This window comes from Gymnoscopelus microlampas (genome assembly GCF_963454915.1).
Source record: "Gymnoscopelus microlampas genome assembly, chromosome: 10".
In the NCBI taxonomy this organism is placed as follows: domain Eukaryota; kingdom Metazoa; phylum Chordata; class Actinopteri; order Myctophiformes; family Myctophidae; genus Gymnoscopelus; species Gymnoscopelus microlampas.
Window position 1 is genome coordinate 55,584,039 of NC_139947.1, and position 19,744 is coordinate 55,603,782.

General features: G+C 40.5%; 2 protein-coding genes across 2 annotated transcripts; both read left to right on the plus strand.

Moving 5' to 3' along the window:
- The first annotated feature begins 316 nt into the window (after nucleotides 1-316).
- LOC311053066 (H-2 class II histocompatibility antigen, A-U alpha chain-like) lies at nucleotides 317-5,276 on the plus strand. The gene is made up of 4 exons (XM_084068446.1): nucleotides 317-479; nucleotides 892-1,146; nucleotides 3,093-3,380; nucleotides 4,261-5,276. Exons 1-4 carry the CDS (start codon nucleotides 413-415, stop codon nucleotides 4,389-4,391), a joined length of 741 nt encoding a protein of 246 aa, XP_083924572.1. The 5' UTR covers nucleotides 317-412; the 3' UTR covers nucleotides 4,392-5,276.
- A 5,097-nt stretch (nucleotides 5,277-10,373) lies between these two features.
- LOC311052995 (H-2 class II histocompatibility antigen, E-S beta chain-like) lies at nucleotides 10,374-18,230 on the plus strand. Its single transcript, XM_084068331.1, has 7 exons — nucleotides 10,374-10,509; nucleotides 10,612-10,884; nucleotides 11,244-11,463; nucleotides 13,341-13,408; nucleotides 14,868-14,981; nucleotides 15,244-15,274; nucleotides 16,267-18,230. Coding segments are annotated over exons 1-7 (768 nt in total). The 5' UTR covers nucleotides 10,374-10,448; the 3' UTR covers nucleotides 16,268-18,230.
- The last annotated feature ends 1,514 nt before the right edge of the window (nucleotides 18,231-19,744 follow it).

The window sequence follows — 19,744 nt, forward strand, 5'->3', positions numbered from 1 at the left end:
CACACACACACACACACGCACATGCACACACACACACACACACACACACACACACACACACACACACACACACACACACACACACACACACACACACACACACACACACACACACACACACACACACACACACACACACACACACACACACACACACACACACACACACTCTTTATTTAACTATGTTTACCTTCAAAAATACAGAATGTTGTCTTCCTGGACACAGATGATGCAACACTGTATCTTTAATCTGATTGGCTGATTCTCCTAAAGTACAGAACAAGCCCTCCTTCCTTCTCTTTCAGACGACAGAACTTCTGAAGTAAACACCTGATTCATCTGATCTGAGGTTTATTCATCTGTTTATGTTAATTTCTTTATTGTGATTAGTTCAGTTGAGTTGTTATCAGTGATGATGAAGATTACAGCCACCCTCCTCATCCTCTCCTCTGTACTTGGTGTCAAAGCGATCCTAGGTGGTAAGTACATTTATGTTTTTATATAAAATGTGCATTTACATATCTACTATTATATAATCTATACATTTATATATATAATATTATAAATATATAATCCCAGGTGGTAAGTACTTATTTTATGATATGAAAAATGCAATTATAGTTTTACTGCTATTATATAAAATATAAATGTATATATATATATGGTTATGTGTACCTGAGTGCAACCTTAAATCTCATTTTGATGTTTTTATTTTGTTGTTACTTTGTGTCATTATTAATTGTTATTCATCTTTCAAAATACTATAAAACATGTGAATGACCTTACGTCTTACGTCTAATATTCAACATTTGGTTTTCTATTGAACTTCAGAACTAAACATGGTGTGATGTGTGTTTTTTTTTAATTCATTCATATTTCTTTTCTCTCCAGTACATAAGGATATTGGTGTCGCTGGCTGTTCTCACACAGATAAGAACACAGATGCAGAGAAGATGTATGGAGTGGACGGAGAGGTGATGTGGTACGCTGACTTCACCAAAGGGAAGGGGGTGGAGCCTCTGCCTAAGTTCATGGATCCACTCACCTACCCAGAAGGTTATCCACATGCTGTGGGGGATCAGGAGAACTGCAAACAGAACCTGATCACCGCTCTCTCTGCCTACAAGAACCCACCTGTGAAACTAGGTACAAATACTGACTATAAATATTAACATAACAAGAATAATGAACTACACTACTGTCTAATATCAATGAAAATATGTCTTTATTTAGAAATATGTTTTCTAAATATGTATTATAATACACAAGCCTAAACATGAATATGAATTACTTAGTCGCCTGCGTGTAGACACACACACACACACACACACACACACACAGTCACGCATATGCACACACACACACACACACACACACACACACACACACACACACACAGTCACGCATATGCACATATTCATGCACGTATACGCAAGCACACGCACAGATACACGCACATGCACACACACACACACACACACACACACACACACACACACACACACACACACACACACACACACACACACACACACACACACACACACACACACACACACACACACACACACACACACACACACACACAAGTGCGTGATAAGGTACCATGATGGACCCTCCTCTGAGGGAGAACCAACATGGTTTTCAAGAGGAGAACTACGTGACCCAGATCTTGGCCCCAAGGCAAGGGTTCCCAATCTTTTCAGGCCATGACCCCCCCCCCCATACCCCAAGATAATCATATTTGAACTGGGGACCTAACAATAATAATAACTACACTACTGTAGTGAACTGAACCCACAACATTATTTAACAGTTTTAAGGTGTATTACATCATCCACTTAAAATACATGGATGTAACTTGTTGTGACTAACTGCTGCTGCCTGAGCCTCATCAGAACCATCTCAGCAATAATTAACTGATGGTCATTTCACTTCCTTGAGCCCTGAAAGCTTAGACACCAAAACCACCTTTCTAGGTTGAATAGTAATTGAGATGAAGACATTTTAAGTCCCCGGCAGCCATCATAGACACCATCCTATCCTATATTCATATTGTTTAGACAATTTAGTCAAAAATATAACATCCAAACTTACGAGGCGCCGATCCGCACTAAACTTCCTACAAACACTGTTCAGAGGTCTGCCATGAAAATAGTCACACCAAAAAAACCTAAATTGCTCACATATGGAGCTCTACAGCAGTGTTTAACCCTTCACATGGACATAACTCAGTGACCACTGCTCTGGTCAGTACAATATAGGACTGGATCTGAAGGTTACGTTTCCCTGATAATATAGTCCTGAATTATAATGGGTTTATGGGCCGGCCGCCGGCCGGCCATCGGACCTCCATCCGTCACTATGACTCACACATAACCATATATACTTCCCACTGCAGCTACAACCAAATAAGGCATGTTTCATGCTGACTGTGACATCAGACCCAAATAAACTGTGTATTTATGAGTATGATGGGCAGTGTGAGATAGGTCTGCTGAACTCTAAATAAGAGGCTCTAGTCTTGAAAATTAAGCCTTTCTAGAAGTTAGATTTTCCTACATTTGTATTATGCTATTTATTTATTTGTCCGATGGTAACGTGATCCATTGAAAAAAATTCTGTATACAATTGTGGGGGTTCAACACATACTGACCCGTCTAATATTGGAGTTTCTGAAGGGAGAAAAGGTCTGTCGGATTATCGCATGCCTCCCGTTTCTGCATACCAGCCATTAGGGAGCGAGCCCAACTTGCTGGCAATGTTTTTTAAACCCTTGCTCAATCTTTATGAATTCCCTCCCAGATAAATGTCATCTGGTCAAGGGGAATCATTTTGGAATTAGCAGTGTTTTGGTTTCCACCATGGTTTCCAGCCACCTGATGTTTGTTATATCTGCTCAAAATCTCATCAGAAAACTGCAAAAGGAGTTGATCTATATGACACTTTTACTACAGAAAGAGACATAGATTAGGGCTTTACACGTATTTGGTTGTTGTGATGTGCTACTCATGCTGATGGGTATTTGACAGACAGACAGACAGACAGACAATCTGCTATGTTATTATTCTATGTATTCTATGTGTCTACAGAACAACCTGACACCATGCTGTACTCCAAACACCATGTTGAAGTGGGAGTGGCCAACATCCTCATCTGTCGTGTGACTGGCTTCTATCCAGCTCCAGTGACCATCACATGGACCAGGAACAACCTGAACCTGAGCTCTATGACCTCTAACATCACAGACACCATCCCCATCCTGAAGGACAGAACCTGGACACAGTTCTCCAGCCTGAAGTTCACACCAGAGCAGGGAGACATCTACGGCTGTACTGTGACCCACCAATCACTGCCTGGACCTGAGACCAGGATGTGGGGTAAGACACACACACACACACACACACACACACACACACACACACACACACACACACACACACACACACACACACACACACACACACACACACACACACACACACACACACACACACACACAAACGTTGCTTGGTTCTGATGAGTCTTGATTGGTAGGGCCAACATCCTGCCTTTAATCAATGGTTGACGTTTGGACCATGTTCAAAGTCACTTAAATCACCTTTCTTTCCCAATCTACTCAGTTTGAACTGCAGCAGATCATATGAACCATGTGTGCTAGCCTGGCATGGTCTGACTAATATCATTGTTGTTTGTTGAATGGTTGATTCTGATTGATCAATCATTGGTTATTTCTTGATAATGAGCGATGAGCTCTATAACTGTCTAATTAAAGACTCAGAACACCTGCTCATGTCAACCTGCTGCTTGGTTTTATGCTGTATCCAACATGACAGCCATGTAAATAAACGCACAACGTCATTTACAACTAAACGTTGCTCTCAAGAATGTTTTTGAAAACATTTGAAGTGAGAAATAAATGATGCAATAACCAAAAAGTGATTCTATTTGATCCAATCCGGCGGTATTACAGGGAAATCCGGCGGTACTGTATATAGAAAAATTAAAGCCCTTCAGGGTGATTATCCACCTCCGCTATCGCGCCGGTGCATAATCCCCCGGTCACGCTTTAATTTTCAATAATGACCACCTCCTCATACATTATCCCTTCCGTAGATACATGCAGTTGTATTTCAAGAGTTGCTGAAATATAATTGGCTGATTAAATCATTGTCATCACAGTGATAATTTTCTGTGTGTGTGTGTGTGTGTGTGTGTGTGTGTGTGTGTGTGTGTGTGTGTGTGTGTGTTTCTCTCCAGATGTGGATCATGACCTCCCAGCCCAGCCCGGTGTGGGTCCAGATGTGTTCTGTGGGGTGGGGCTGACCCTGGGTCTGCTGGGCGTTGCCATGGGAACCTTCTTCCTCATCAAAGGAAATGAATGCAACTAAAACCAGAGATTGAATGTTGTAGACAATGATGTTCATTTAATCATTAATAATTAACATCATCATCACAGTTTCTCATTCATAAACATAACTAACCCATTTATTATCAATTCATCATGAATTAACACATTACCCGCCTTGATATTAAACATGTTTTTTTATCCCCTTGCCAGCGTAATTACCTTAAATAGACGATTGTTGAAACGCTGTGGAAGCCACGTTTTGTACAAACAAATGTTTTTTTTTTAAAGTCCCCGTGGGTAGACGGAGGAATCCGTGTATCCACTGGAATGATAACATTCCGCGATCAGCCATTTTGGGGCTATGGCCCGTTGAAAACGGGTGATTTTCATCACAAAAAAAATAAACTGAGTTAAGGCCTTTGCAGACAGGGTGCGATTCTTCGCACGGAAAAAACTGACAATATCATTTTTTAAATGAACACATGGTTGTCAATGACCTCATGCACACCGGCTCCCAATTTACCGTACGGCGATGCGATGCGTTTTTTTTTCCAATCGAACCCAGTTCGATTTGTTCGCATGCGGTAAAAACTGATTGACTAATCGCACCCTGTCTGCAAAGGCCTTTAGGAGTGTTTTTCTAAAAATCCTATAGTTGGGACGGACGGATGTCATCCGTCTACTGCTTCTCTGAGTGACGAGGGATCATTACAGAGCTGTGTTAGAGCGCCCCTTGTGGAATTTTCAAAAAATATATATAATTTGATAATATAACGCAGATCTGTCATCTTGGCAGGTAATGTGTTAATAGGTCTGAAGGGTAACATTGATTTGTTGTTGTTTTGTTCATATAAAATTCAAGGTTGTTGAGTGTTCTAGTGAACAACTTATCTACAATTTAAATGTATGATGTTTTGAATGTTTCAATAGAACTTAATAAAAAATAATATTACTTAAAGAAAAAAAACATACTGCTTCTATGGTCTTTGTGAGAATAGGTTTCTGATTAGTGGATATTAATGACATGAAATGAGATTAAATTACATTAATAAGATGAGATAAGAGAAGATATGAATAAAATGAGAAGAATTTAATACAATGAGATGATATGAGTGAGAAGATATGAATAAGATAGATGAGATAATATAATATATATATACAATAATACATAAACGCTGTTTGTTATATTACTGGTTAGTTGCTTTATTGTCATTGCATAAGAAGAAGCAATGAAACTTAGTTCAGCAGTGTTAAAATACTAGCGACACTACTAGCAATATAAAGTGCTTTACAGTCAAACTCTAGACTGTTAATGTCAGTCAGGCAGGTGGTGATGGGGGAGAGGGTGGTTGTAGTAATGGTTTTGGAGGGGAGGTAGAGCTGTGTGTCTTCGGCGTAGCAGTGGAAATGGAGGCCATGGCGGCGAAGGATCTGTCCGAGGGGGAGAATAGAGAATAAACAGGAGAGGGCCAAGCACCGAGCCCTGGGGGCACCATGGGTGACAGTGGTTGTAATAGATTTGCAGTTGTTTATTTATGGAGATAAATTGATGTCTGTCGGATAGGTAGGATGTGAACCAGGACAGGGCAGTGCCGGTGATTCCGAGGGTGGATTTGAGGAGTGAGAGGAGCATTGGGTGGTTGATGGTGTCAAATGCTGCACTGAGATCAAGGAGGATGAGGATGTTTAGTGAGCCGATGTTGTTGTTGTTTTTGTTTTTATTGAACTGTCTGTGTTTTGTTTTTGTTTCCCCACACTGTTTGTTGTGGTTTGTGTTGTGGAGCACTTTGTAAACTTGTTTTTGAAAGGTGCTACACAAATAAAATGTGTTATTATATTATTATATAAAGACATATAATAATATACAAGAAATCATCGGCGATAAAAGTATATTTACAGAAAAACAGTGGGGGGTCATTTCTTTTGGCGAGCTAAAAGACTCACTCTGTCCCAGAGGGAGCAGGACGCCACTATCGTTAACATGTAGCTAACACAGCATCACCAATCTGAGAACCCATCGTCAAATAAAAAGGAAAAACAGCGCCCTCTGCTGTTTTTCACTTTTCCATTTGACTCTGGGCAGAGCTGTACGGAGGACCCATGCTCACGGTCTGCCTCCCTTCAGCCTTGCACTTCCGGTGGTGCGCCTATGTTTTCATTCCCACTAACAATATTTCTCCACAGAACACTAACACCATTTCTCCCAAAGAACATCGATCGTTTTGGTTATAAGCCCACTTGTTTCTATGACGAAAGAACAAGTTAAAATGTTACTAACTTTCCGTGGTTTTGTCGGCTCCGGGGACGCTATTGTTAAATGAGTTTTGGTTTGTTTCCAGTGGGAAGCGAGCCGCACACATGTAAATCCCGGCCACTACATTTGATTGGGTAAAGCACGGCCTGCTTCCTGATCTGAAGGCATGCCCACCTGTAGCCAATGTGCATGGGTTCTCAACACGGCTCCCGACAGATTCAAACGCAGCGAAGAATCTGTTCTTGAGAGATTACAGCATCACAGACAGTGAAGGCACAAATTGACAAACAGAGAAAAATCTACAATAAATCTATAGTCTGTAATCCTTTATGTCACGTCACTGCAACAATGCAGAATCATGCATGGCAGCATCGCAATGCATCTCAGAATCAATAATTTTCCACATCTCTGCAGTTAGGGGTTCAGTGTCTTGCTCAAGGACACTTTGACACTAAGCCAGGAGGGGAGGCATGCGTTAATCCGACAGACCTTTTCTCCGACTATGTGGCATCCGCGTGCGGTTAGGGTTAGGGTGCGGGTTTGGTTCATCGAACCAGGAAACGGACCAGGAACTGGACCAGGAACCGAACCAGGAACCTTCAGATTCCTTATCAGCCACTCTACCTCCTGAGACACGGCTGCTTAGGTAAGATGATGTGCAATCTGGGAACCCAGGTTAAAAAAAAGGAAAAACCCTCTGCTGTTGTTTGTCTCCGCCAGGCCGAAAGGCATGGCGAGAGAGTATGTTTTACCCCCTGTCCGTCCGTCCGTGTGTCCGTGTGTCCGTCCGTGTGTCCGTCCGTCATTCGATCTGTCTGTGTACAGCTAATCTCCGGCACCGTTGGCTTGCTCGCAGCCAAACTGTGCACACACACTCCCTGGATACCAGAGCAGAACCTCTGCCCCAAATTTTTCACAGGGGCCTGTTATAGCGCCACCAGGAGGCCGATTTGTGCAAAACACATTTTTTGACAGTACTCCTACAGATTTTGTCCAAAAATCCCACAATTCGGTACACAGTGTCTCTATAGTCATTAAACGAAACGGGTCTTTCAGTTTTCTCATATTCCATCCTGATTGGCTAAAAGTGTCTTCCAAAGTTTGCAGGAGTGCTCCGTTTTGAACAAAATGCCTCAAATCATGAACACAGCATGCAATTTCCGTGAAATTTTGCACGCACAGTCCCACTAGGCCGAGGAAGAACTACCATTTGAACATTTTCAAATCAGCCTCATGGTGGCGCTATAACAGGCCGATTCGTGTTTTACCTATAATTGCACCGATCTGTGTAAAACTTTGTTTGCACACTCCCTATAGGTCAAGGAAAAACCTTTGCCCTGCATTTTTCACATCTGCCTTTTATAGCGCCACCAGGAGGCCGACTTATGTAAAACATTTTTTTTAATACTACTCCTTCCAATTTTATCCAAATTCCACGCAAATCGGTACACATGATCTCTATACTCATGTGATCACGACGGATCTGTTTTATTTTTTCATATTCCATACTGATTGGCTAATATTGACATGTAAAATTTGCATTATTGGCTTGTTTTGAACAAAATTCCGCAAATCATGAACGCACCGTCCAATTGCGCTCAAACTTTGCACGCACATTCACACTATGTTGAGGAACAAATGCCACCTTTTTAACATTGGCCTGTTATAGCGCCACCAACAGGTCTAATTTAGCGAAACACATGTTTTTAACAAAATGCCTCAAATCATGAATGCAGTCGTGCAAGGCCAAAGAAGAAATGGCACCCTTTTCACGTTGGCCTATTATAGCGCCACCAGGAGGCCACAATAGCCTACCTGACCTGGCGGAGACCTGTGCTCCGAGGAGCACTTTTTCTAGTTACCTTTGAATTTGACTCTGGGGGGAGTCCTCAATAGAATGTGGGTACAGGAAATAGGCCCGTTTGGTCTGCCCTCAGCCCTCCTCTTCCCATGGTGCGCCTATGTTTTCATTCCCACAATGAAACAACATTTCTCCATGGAACACTATTAAACATTTCTCCCACGGAACATGGAACGTTTTGGTTATAAGCCCACTTGTTTCTATAATGGAAGAACAAGTTAAAATGTTAAAAACTTTCCGTGGTTTTGTTGGCAATGTCGACTTATTGTTAAATGAGTTTGGGTTTGTTTCCAGTGGGAAGTGAACGCACAGATGTAAATTCCGCCCACTGCATTTGATTGGGTAAAGCGTGGCCTGCTTCCTGGTCTAAGGCACGCCCACCTGTATGTTGACATGTTTTGAACGGCCCTCCGGACAGATGCAGTTAGCGCAGCTCTGAATCTGTTCTTGAGAGATTAGATGATGTGAGATGAGATGAAAATATAAAAACATACACAAACATTCACTTATTCAGCTTACTGTACATGCAAACAGGCCGGTTGTGGGGTTCAGCCTTCAGGACATGAGGAAGCAACATGTGGTTCTAATTTGGGGTCATGTGATCAACATAAACTACATTATCACTGGACAGGAGTGTTCATGTATCACATGATAAGTAAGACAGTCTACAAATCGTAGCCGTTAATAATCAGACAACCAAATTAAAAAACACTTTATCAAGCAGTACGTTTCTCTGTGATTCTAAACTGACCCCAAGACTCTTTTTTTTTTTTTTTTTTTCATTTTGATCCCACAATTTTGTAACCCTATTTTTTACACACAGTGCCAATTGTCTATGTAATCCTGGGCACTACACTCCCTCTGCCAACCTAGGGAGGCCAGGGCCGAGCTCATGCCTCCTTCAATGCATGAGAGCCAACTGACCTTCTTGTCACCTGACAGGGGAGAGTTTCCCTGGTAGGACGTAGCGTGTGGAAGGAACACGTTATTCCAACCAGTTCCCTTCCCCTCCATCAGGCGCCCCGGCGGGCCAGGGGGAGGCAGTATAGTGACCAGGATTACTGCATGTTTTTGTGAGGGTACCTACCCCAGGGGACACGGGGACAACATGCAAACTCCACACAGAGAGGCCCTTCCCCAAGACTCTTTCTAAAGTCACTGACTGTCTTTATCACAGATCTCAAAAACATAAACTGCATAATTACGTTTCTAAAAATGCTCATAAATCTAATAAAGAGTGACTCAGGATGCATCATGCCAAAGTAACCAGGTTGAAGGCGTGGCCGAGACTGTGTTTGCCCGCGGGGGGCAAGCGGACGGACGGACGGACGGATGGACGGACGTCCGTTTGAACGTCTGTGAGCAGCTAATATCCTGCAACGTTGGACTAATCGGTGTGAAACTGTGCACACAGACACCCTGGAGGCCAGAGCAGACCACATTTTTCCCATCAGCCTATAGCGCCACCAGGAGGCCGATTTCTGCAAAACACAAGTTCTTGGCGGACAATAAGCCCGACCTACTTATGTACTTACTTATCAGCTGCCACAGTATCGTATTACCTAATTATCATTATCATTAATATTATTATTATTATTATATTATTCTGCCTATAGGGGGCACCACAAATAAGAATGATACCCCCCCCCCCCCTTTGCATCCTAACAGCTGCAACACAAGACTTACATAGCCTTGGCTAAGCAACCCTGTCTGGTACCGTGTGCTCTGAGGAGACAACTCTTCTAGCTGTAGAGACAGTTGGAGTCTTTGAGATTCCACAACAATCTCAACTCATTAAAATGACTTGCTTGCTTGCGATGTGCTTTAGTTTTGGTTTATCGTCTGCCTGGTAACAAGTGATGAAAGTGAATAGTGTTTTTTCATTGGTTGTTGGGTAGAGACCGTTGGAGAAGTCAGTCAGTGTCAGAATCTCAACCGATCAACACGACTTCTACTAAACTCTGAAACATCTTCAACTCATCATGACTTCTACTAAACTCTGGCTCTGTGTTTCACTGTGTTTCATCTGTTTCCATGGAGCAGGTAAACTTTATTTAATTAATTCATAATTCACACATTCAGCCTGTGTTGATATTATAGATACAATTTGAGGGTTGATTATATGTTTTACTTTTCTATTTCCAGATGGATTTCTACACTTCACTGTTTGGGAGTGTGTGTTTAACTCCAGTGAGCTGAAGGACATACAGTTCATACTGTCATATAACTTCAATAATGACGAGTACATCAGGTTTGACAGCAGGGTGGGACAGTTTGTTGGCTACACTGAGTTTGGTGTGAAGAACGCAGAGCGCTGGAATAAAGATCCTACGGGACTGGCTGCGATGAGAGCACAGCCAGAGGCATACTGCAAACACAACGTTGAGATCGACTACTCTGCTGTTCTGGAGAAGAGAGGTGAGCTGATCTCAGAACAGAACTCAACACTCATCACCTCATGAACTATTAGCATGACACCATAATAAACAATTACTATTATGAGATGATTAATGGTGTTTGCATCTTATCTTATAATCAATACTAATCCTTTGCTGAGAAACATTTCACATACATTTGCATACACATAGCATATTCTAATCAGGTTTGATTTGGATGTAAAGCACTAAAGTAGTACTACTACTATAGGAATAATAATAATGATGATGATGATGATAATAATAGTAATATTAATACTGATACTGATACTGATACTGATAATGATACTGATAATGATATTGATAATGATACTGATAATAATAATATTCTTGTTATTCCAGTGGAGCCCTATGTGAGAGTGGCCTCAGAGACTCCCCCTAGTGGTGGTGAACACACTCACATGCTGGTCTGCAGCTCCTATGACTTCTACCCTGCAATGATCCTGGTGACCTGGCTGAGAGACGGACGACCTCTGACCTCTGGTGTGACCTCCTCTACCAATGAGCTGCCCGATGCAGACTGGTACTACCAGCACCACTCCTACCTGGAGTACACACCCAGGTACACACCTAACACACACCAATACATAGAAATACACACCTCTACTGGTACTACCAGTACCACTCCTACCTGGAGTACACACCCAGGTACACACCTAACACACACCAATACATAGAAATACACACCTCTACTGGTACTACCAGTACCACTCCTACCTGGAGTACACACCCAGGTACACACCTAACACACACCAATACATAGAAATACACACCTCTATTGGTACTACCAGTACCACTCCTACCTGGAGTACACACCCAGGTACACACCTAACAGACACCTATACATAGAGATACACACCTCTACTGGTACTACCAGCATCACTCCTACCTGGAGTACACACCCAGGTACACACCTAACACACACCAATACATAGAAATACACACCTCTACTGGTACTACCAGTACCACTCCTACCTGGAGTACACACCCAGGTACACACCTAACAGACACCTATACATAGAAATACACACCTCTACTGGTACTACCAGTACCACTCCTACCTGGAGTACACACCCAGGTACACACCTAACACACACCTATACATAGAAATACACACCTCTACTGGTACTACCAGTACCACTTCTACCTGGAGTACACACCCAGGTACACACCTAACACACACCTATACATAAAAATACACACCTAACACACACCTATACATAGAAATACACACCCAGGTACACACCTAACACACACCTATACATAGAAATACACACCTAACACACACCTATACATAGAGATACACACCTCTACTGGTACTACCAGCACCACTCCTACCTAGAGTACACACCCAGGTACACACCTAACACACACCTATACATAGAAATACACACCTAACACACACCTATACATAGAAATACACACCTAACAGACACCTATACATAGAAATACACACCTAACACACACCTATACATAGAAATACACACCTCTACTGGTACTACCAGTACCACTCCTACCTGGAGTACACACCCAGGTACACACCTAACACACACCTATACATAGAAATACACACCTCTACTGGTACTACCAGTACCACTCCTACCTGGAGTACACACCCAGGTACACACCTAACACACACCAATACATAGAAATACACACCTCTACTGGTACTACCAGTACCACTCCTACCTGGAGTACACACCCAGGTACACACCTAACAGACACCTATACATAGAAATACACACCTAATCAACACCTATACATAGAAATACACAGGTACACACCTAACAGACACCTATACATAGAAATACACACCTAACACACACCTATACATAGAAATACACACCTCTACTGGTACTACCAGTACCACTCCTACCTGGAGTACACACCCAGGTACACACCTAACACACACCTATACATAGAAATACACACCTAATAAACACCTATACACATCCAGGTCATTATAATAGTTCCAAGTATAAACATATTTTAGAAATATTGTTTTGGGTGAACTACTCCTTTAATTATTTTGTTATATAATCATCAAATGTTTTCCATGTTGGTCATTTGATCCGCGTGTCACATCAGAGGTGTGTGTGTGTGTGTGTGTGTGTGTGTGTGTGTGTGTGTGTGTGTGTGTGTGTGTGTGTGTGTGTGTGTGTGTGTGTGTGTGTGTGTGTGTGTGTGTGTGTGTGTGTGTGTGTGTGTGTCTCGTCTCTGCTAAGACGCTGTTCCTGTTCATTAAACATCAGTCCATAAGCCTCATTACATCTCACTGCTGAAACCATCTAATGTCTTTAAAAACACACTGGTCGTGTGTGTGTGTGTGTGTGTGTGTGTGTGTGTGTGTGTGTGTGTGTGTGTGTGTGTGTGTGTGTGTGTGTGTGTGTGTGTGTGTGTGTGTGTGTGTGTGTGTGTGTGTGTGTGTGTGTGTTACAGATCAGGAGAGAAGATCACGTGCATGGTGGAACATCCCAGCCTGACCGCGCCTATGTTTGTGGACTGGGGTCAGTTACTCTACTGTAATGTAATCTATTGTAATGTAATCTACTCTATACTGTAATGTAATTTACTCTATACTGTTCTGTAATCTAATATCCTACAGGGTTTGTCAAAATGGGTGCTGTGGCACCCCAGGGTGCCACAAGGTCCAGTGGTGTCACAGAATACTTTGATAATATTTGGGATTTAAATCACTACAGTTTAACCCCTTAGACCCTCTATTAGTAAAACAGACTCAGGTTTGCACTGTACTTGGTATGTTCTTTTTCAGTTTACACCAAATCTCTTCACCAAAAATAGCAGATCTACAAGCTCACACAATGCAGCTATTTTTGGTGAATGTTCCCCCTAGAACAGGGACTCTGGGGTTCAGGTGGTATAGCTATAAAGTTATTTTCATAAGTCTTAATGTAAACATTTACACTGAAGAGTTAAAGATCTATAAGGGTCCATTTGGTTACCAACTCTCAATCATTTAGCTGGGGACCACCTGGAACCCCCTCAAGGACCACTGGTGGTCCCCGGACCACCGGTTGAGAACCACTGTCATAGGGGGAAAGATTGACATATTTACGTTGCGTTATATGACATAAATATAAGGTTCTGTCATTCAGGATGGTGTGGATGAATAGTTTATTCAAAGGTAAATGGTGCATTTCTATATAACGCTTTTATCCAAAGTGCTTTACATAGATAATGTGTTACATTCTCACACACACACACACACACACACACACACACACACACACACACACACACACACACACACACACACACACACACACACACACACACACACACACACACACACACACACACACACACACACACACATTCACACACCGATGGAGGAGGAAAACGGTTTCCATCCGGCCACTCTACCGGCCACTCTTCCCCTGAGCCACTGCCGCACTGCTGCCCCCAGAGGTGATCGTATGACCTACGGTTCAAAAGTGATAGGCCAAAATATGAATCTGCTTGTTATAGCGCCACCATGAGGCCGACTTCCTTGGCCTAGTGGGAATGTGACAAAGTTTCATGGCAATCGGTCCCTACGTTCATTATTTACAGGCATTATGTTCAAAACGAGCCACTCCTGCACACTTTTGGAAACCAATCTTAGCCAATCAGGATGGAATATGAAAATATCTGAAAGATCCATGCTGATCACATGCTGGGTACCGATTTGGGTGATTTTTGGACAAAATCTGTAGGAGTAATGTCAAAAAATGTGTTTTGTAAAAATCGGCCTCCTGGTGGCGCTATAACAGACCCATGTGAAACATTTTGGGCAGAGGTTCTGCTCTGGCATCCATGTAGTGTGTGTGACCAGTTTGACGTTGATCGGTCCAACGGTTCCACAGATTAGCTGTTCAGAAAGACACGGACGAACGGACGGGGGAGAAAACAGTCTCAGAGACGAATATAATATAATAATATAATGTATTGTATTTGTATTATCAGATGACTCCATGCCAGAGTCAGTGAAGAACAAGCTGGCCATCGGAGCATCAGGTCTGGTTCTGGGTCTGGTCTTGTTCCTGACTGGATTCATCTACTTCCAGTGGAAGAAACGAGGTGATTGTGTTCAATTAACATGTTTAATTAATTATCTACTACTAATGGAAGAAGCAACGGTCAGATCCTCACTGGATTTAACTAGATAGAGATTATTCTGGGTTGATGTCATCAGATTATAATTTAATCTACCAACAACTAGGTCTGTCTGTCTGTCTGTCTGTCTGTCTGTCTGTCTGTCTGTCTGTCTGTCTGTCTGTCTGTCCAGTACTGTCACCTCCTCTAAATGTCTTTAATAAAGTTTAATGTGTTTTTCTATCAGGTCTTATTCTGGTGCCGACCACCAACTTATGGTAAGAATATCCCACATCACATTCACTTCCTGTTCCTGTGAAACACACTTTCACTTCCTGTTCCTGTGAAACACAAGGACCTTATAAGGAGGAAGGGACGCGCTAGACGCTGTAGGGCATGCATGAGCCATGACTGACGTTTGTGTGTGGAAATCTCAAGCTGGACGCATGTATAAAGCTGATGCTTATTGCTATTTAAATAACACTTGCACATGTATACACTTTATTTTCTACAATCCAATCAGCCTGTTGAACTAGAATGTATTGATCAGAAACAAATCCAGTCTAACTAACACTGCAGGAAATGTGAAAGAATTAATGGAATTTCTTAAATGTGATCCATGAAGCTGTTATTATCATTTATATGTTGTCTTAGTTACGACAACAGTGTTGTTGTGAAAGTGTTTCTGAGCGATGCCAACCACTCCATCAAGTGACCAAGTGTGTGGGTCTATACAGTATGTAGTGTATGTTCCATTTAGCAAAGAGATCAGCCCAGTGGAGACGTAGAATCTTCAGTAGAACAGAGGATTTAATGTTTATTTATCTCATCTCTTAAAGGAGGAGTTCACCCAAAAAATGACTTATTTTCTACCAATTGCACACCCTATGAAGCCTTGAATCCTTGGATTATTTTTTGTTTTTGTCGCATTCCTAAGCTAATAATTTGATTCCCGTCTCCTATCAGCTAATGTATCCGGTAGGAGACACAAAGTAGATTATTTGCGTCTCCTACCGGAAATACACACGGTCATCAAATTATTGTCTTAGGAATGCCACAAAAACAAAAATAAATCCATGAAATCAAGGCTTCATGGGGTGTGTAATTGATAGAAAATAAGTAATTTTTTGGGTGAACTCTGAATTGTCAATTGTTTACTTTGTTAACTTATCTGTTAACTTTTACCTGGTTAAATGTTTCTCACATGGTTGATAAATCAGATTCTTATTGGTTCCTCTGTCTATCTCTAACTGGATGTTTGTGTTTTCAGAGATGCAGCCAGTCGTTGCTGCCCCCTGGTGGAGAGAGGAGGAAATACACGTGTGTTCAATCAGCTTTTAAGTACAAGGATTAATTAAACCTTTTTCATTGATAGATGTGTCTTTAAACAAAGAGCTAACAGGCTAGAAAGGCTAACAGTAAATATTATGGCCGTTTTACAGTTTGTGACTCTTCATCAAATCAACACTGTATAGAGGTTGTCTGACAATAGAAACAGAACAATGTATCAGTGGTGGAAAAAGTACTCAAATTCTTATATTACTGCAATATAGAAATACTCTGTTAAGTAAAAGTCCAGAATTATAAATGTACTTGATTAAAAGTACAAAAGTATTCATCATCAAAATGTACTAAAAGTACTAAAAGTAAAAGTAGCCTACTAAAATGTTTGAAAATAGCCGATCTACAGTACAAGCTCACAACGCGTCGCGATGCAACACGTTGTGAGCTTGTAGATCGACTTTTTTCAAATAGCCTACAGTACGTATACAATAGGGGTAAACATACCTTAACTGGTTAAGGTATGTTTTATAATGTAATAATTCGTATCTGCAAAGTAACTAGTAACTAAAGTTTTCAAATAATTGTAGTGGGGTAAAAGTACAATATTTGCCTTTGAGATGTAGTGGAGTAGAAGTAAAAGTATTGGAAATTGGACATACTCAAGTGAAGTACAAAATTGTACTCAAGTACAGTACTTAAGTAAATGTACTTAGTTACTTTCCACCACTGCAATGTATAGACCTAATGTTTCTGTTTCAGATTATATCAGTTCTAGGTTGTATTGAAACACAGTCAGTGATGAGAGTCAAAATCACAGCTGAATGAAACATCTAATTAGAAAGCCATTTGGACAAGTCTGTGAAAAAGGTCTTGCGTTAAATCATTTAATCAATATATAATCTTGTATAATGTGAGAGTTTTTGAGTTGCAATCATTTATATGTAATAGAGTAACATATGTGAACCAATGCAGCAGCTAAATGGTTAAAACAGCTAAACTCTTACAGGAGAGGGAATAATCACAACTGAATAAATATGCATAAATATCAGCTTTAATCTTCCAGGACTTCACAGGTTAAACATTAGGGTCAAATACAATGACCTCTGGATGGGGTCTGACCATTGATCACAAAATAACCTTTTGTTATTTAAATAATATAGAAAATATATTATTTTGTTAAATATCAAGTGAGGTTTAATCCTCCATTATGTTTAACCACTATGACAGAGGTGGGTAACTGTGATGATGTAGAGGACCTAAAGGGTAACAGGGCCACTATATTAACACACTCACTCCAGAGGAACATATTACATATACTGTCAGACAGACTCCTCTTATCTCTGTATTTTAACTTTTTTAGTAAATGAATGCCGTACTTCGCCATTCTACGTCACATAAAAGTTTTTTTTTTTTAATAGCCGATCTACAAGCTCAAAGTGCATCGCAGTGGGACACGTTTTGAGCTTGTAGATCTGCTATTTTTCTGTTTTTTAATTGCAATCCGGATTTTTTTTTTGTCCTATTTTTGAATTGGAATCCTGAATAATACAGTAATTTATTTTATTTTATTTCAAATGCATTTAGTTATTCTTATGTTAACTTTATGAACTTAAATACAAATACATTGGACATACAAAAGACATGATAATTTTAATACTAGTCATTAAGTACTAATATAAACTAAAATAATTAAAGCGGGTCATGTTTGTAATTGTAACATTATAACTCTGACCATCCAATAAATACAAAGCTAATAAACTAAAGTAGAAACATTTCAGAGCATGTAGTTGCTGTGTTGGGTCACATGTTCTGTCAGGTAGAAACGTTGTATCTCCACAACTGTTACCTTTCAGGAAATGTAAAAATGAATCTGTGTTCCAATGGATACAATGTAGTTATTATTTAGTCAAAAGATCTTTGTTACTTTCAATTGGTTCAATATTTATAAAACCCACACACACAAAATAGCAGATCTACAAGCTCACAATTTGTTGCATTGAGACACAGTGTGAGCTTGTAGACCAGCTATTTATGCTACTTTTTTGTGACACTTTTGTGACACTGATGAAGTGAGGTATAAATTAAAGTAAATTAAAAAAAACATATAACGTAGAAACATGGAGATACAAGGTTTCTGCCCGACAACAACGATATATAATCAAGATTCATTTTATGTTTAGTTGTTAGATTAATTATTAACTATTATTATGATTAGATGTGTGTTTAAATGGTTTGGTTTGAATACAATGTGTCATTTTAACTAAACTAATGCATGGGAAACATTGTGTCACATTGTAATAACAATATAGATTTTTCTACTTGAAACTTGTGTCTATAAATATTATAAACATATTTATAATGTATTATAATCTGATTGACAGTCATAATGTTTTATAGTCATAAAACATTATAAAACATTGGATAATGATTTATAATGTCAACTATACACTTCATAATGTCTGGTCACTGACTTTTACTTTTGCCCAGGATCATAGTTTTAAATAATGTTATAATACATTATAGACATGAGCTTCATACTGTAGAAAGTCTTACTGTTATGGTACAACGTCCATGGATTCTTTACTCAATAAAACAATAAATCAATGTGATCTCATCTCCAATGGTCATAATTTACACCTATGTTCCAGAGTATTGGACTCGAGTCATAGTGACTGACTCGAGTCTGACTCGCAAGTCATATTTGACGACTTGCGACTCGACTCGGACTTTGTATGTAAAACTTGCGACTCGACTCGGACTTTGAATGTAAAACTTGTGACTTGACTCGGACTTGGAAGGTAAAAGACCAAGAGACTTGAGACTCAATCCGTGTACGTAGCGTTCAGTTGATTTTCAAAATAAAATCCCAAAATCAAAAATCGGAAATTGTCCGTTCAGTTTATATCCGTTCTTAAGTCCCAAAATCGACAATAAGAAATTGGCTTCATCTCATGAATGGAAAACGGAAATTGACCCGTTTTTTAACTTTATTTTTTTGTTAAACACAATTTTTGCCAAGATATCAAGTATTACTTTATAAGCCCGTATCTTGCGTTCAGTCTATTATTCAATGTGAAATCCAGAATCAAAAATCGAAAATTGGCTTGATTTTCAATTCTAGCCTTTCATCTACATGAATGGAAAACGGAAAATTACCTGTTTTTTAATTATCGATCATTCATATGCATTATTATACAAAGTTACGGATAGGGAGGGGGCGGAGCCGAGTCTCCACCCCCTCGCTACGCGCCATCTTGGTGAGGTCGTAACGTCACGCTTTGATATCGCCGCAAAGCAATCTTCCAATCACTCTGCTGCTCCGTCCAGCTCCATTCATATTATCTCGGTGTTCAGACCCACGCTCACTGGTAAGTTGATGAAATTACTTTATTTATTTTTTGCAACACTGGCCAGGCAAGGCAGAGGGACGACAGCTGCAGCGTTATAAAGAGAAACAATAGTTT

Coding starts and splice junctions, on each gene's coding strand:
- LOC311052995 (XM_084068331.1), top strand. CDS start 10,449: ATGACTTCTACTAAACTCTGGCTCTGTGTTTCACTGTGTTTCATCTGT. Junction 10,885..11,243: donor TGCTGTTCTGGAGAAGAGAG/GTGAGCTGATCT, acceptor TTGTTATTCCAG/TGGAGCCCTATGTGAGAGTG. Junction 13,409..14,867: donor GCCTATGTTTGTGGACTGGG/GTCAGTTACTCT, acceptor TTGTATTATCAG/ATGACTCCATGCCAGAGTCA.
- LOC311053066 (XM_084068446.1), top strand. CDS start 413: ATGATGAAGATTACAGCCACCCTCCTCATCCTCTCCTCTGTACTTGGT. Junction 1,147..3,092: donor GAACCCACCTGTGAAACTAG/GTACAAATACTG, acceptor ATGTGTCTACAG/AACAACCTGACACCATGCTG. Junction 3,381..4,260: donor ACCTGAGACCAGGATGTGGG/GTAAGACACACA, acceptor GTTTCTCTCCAG/ATGTGGATCATGACCTCCCA.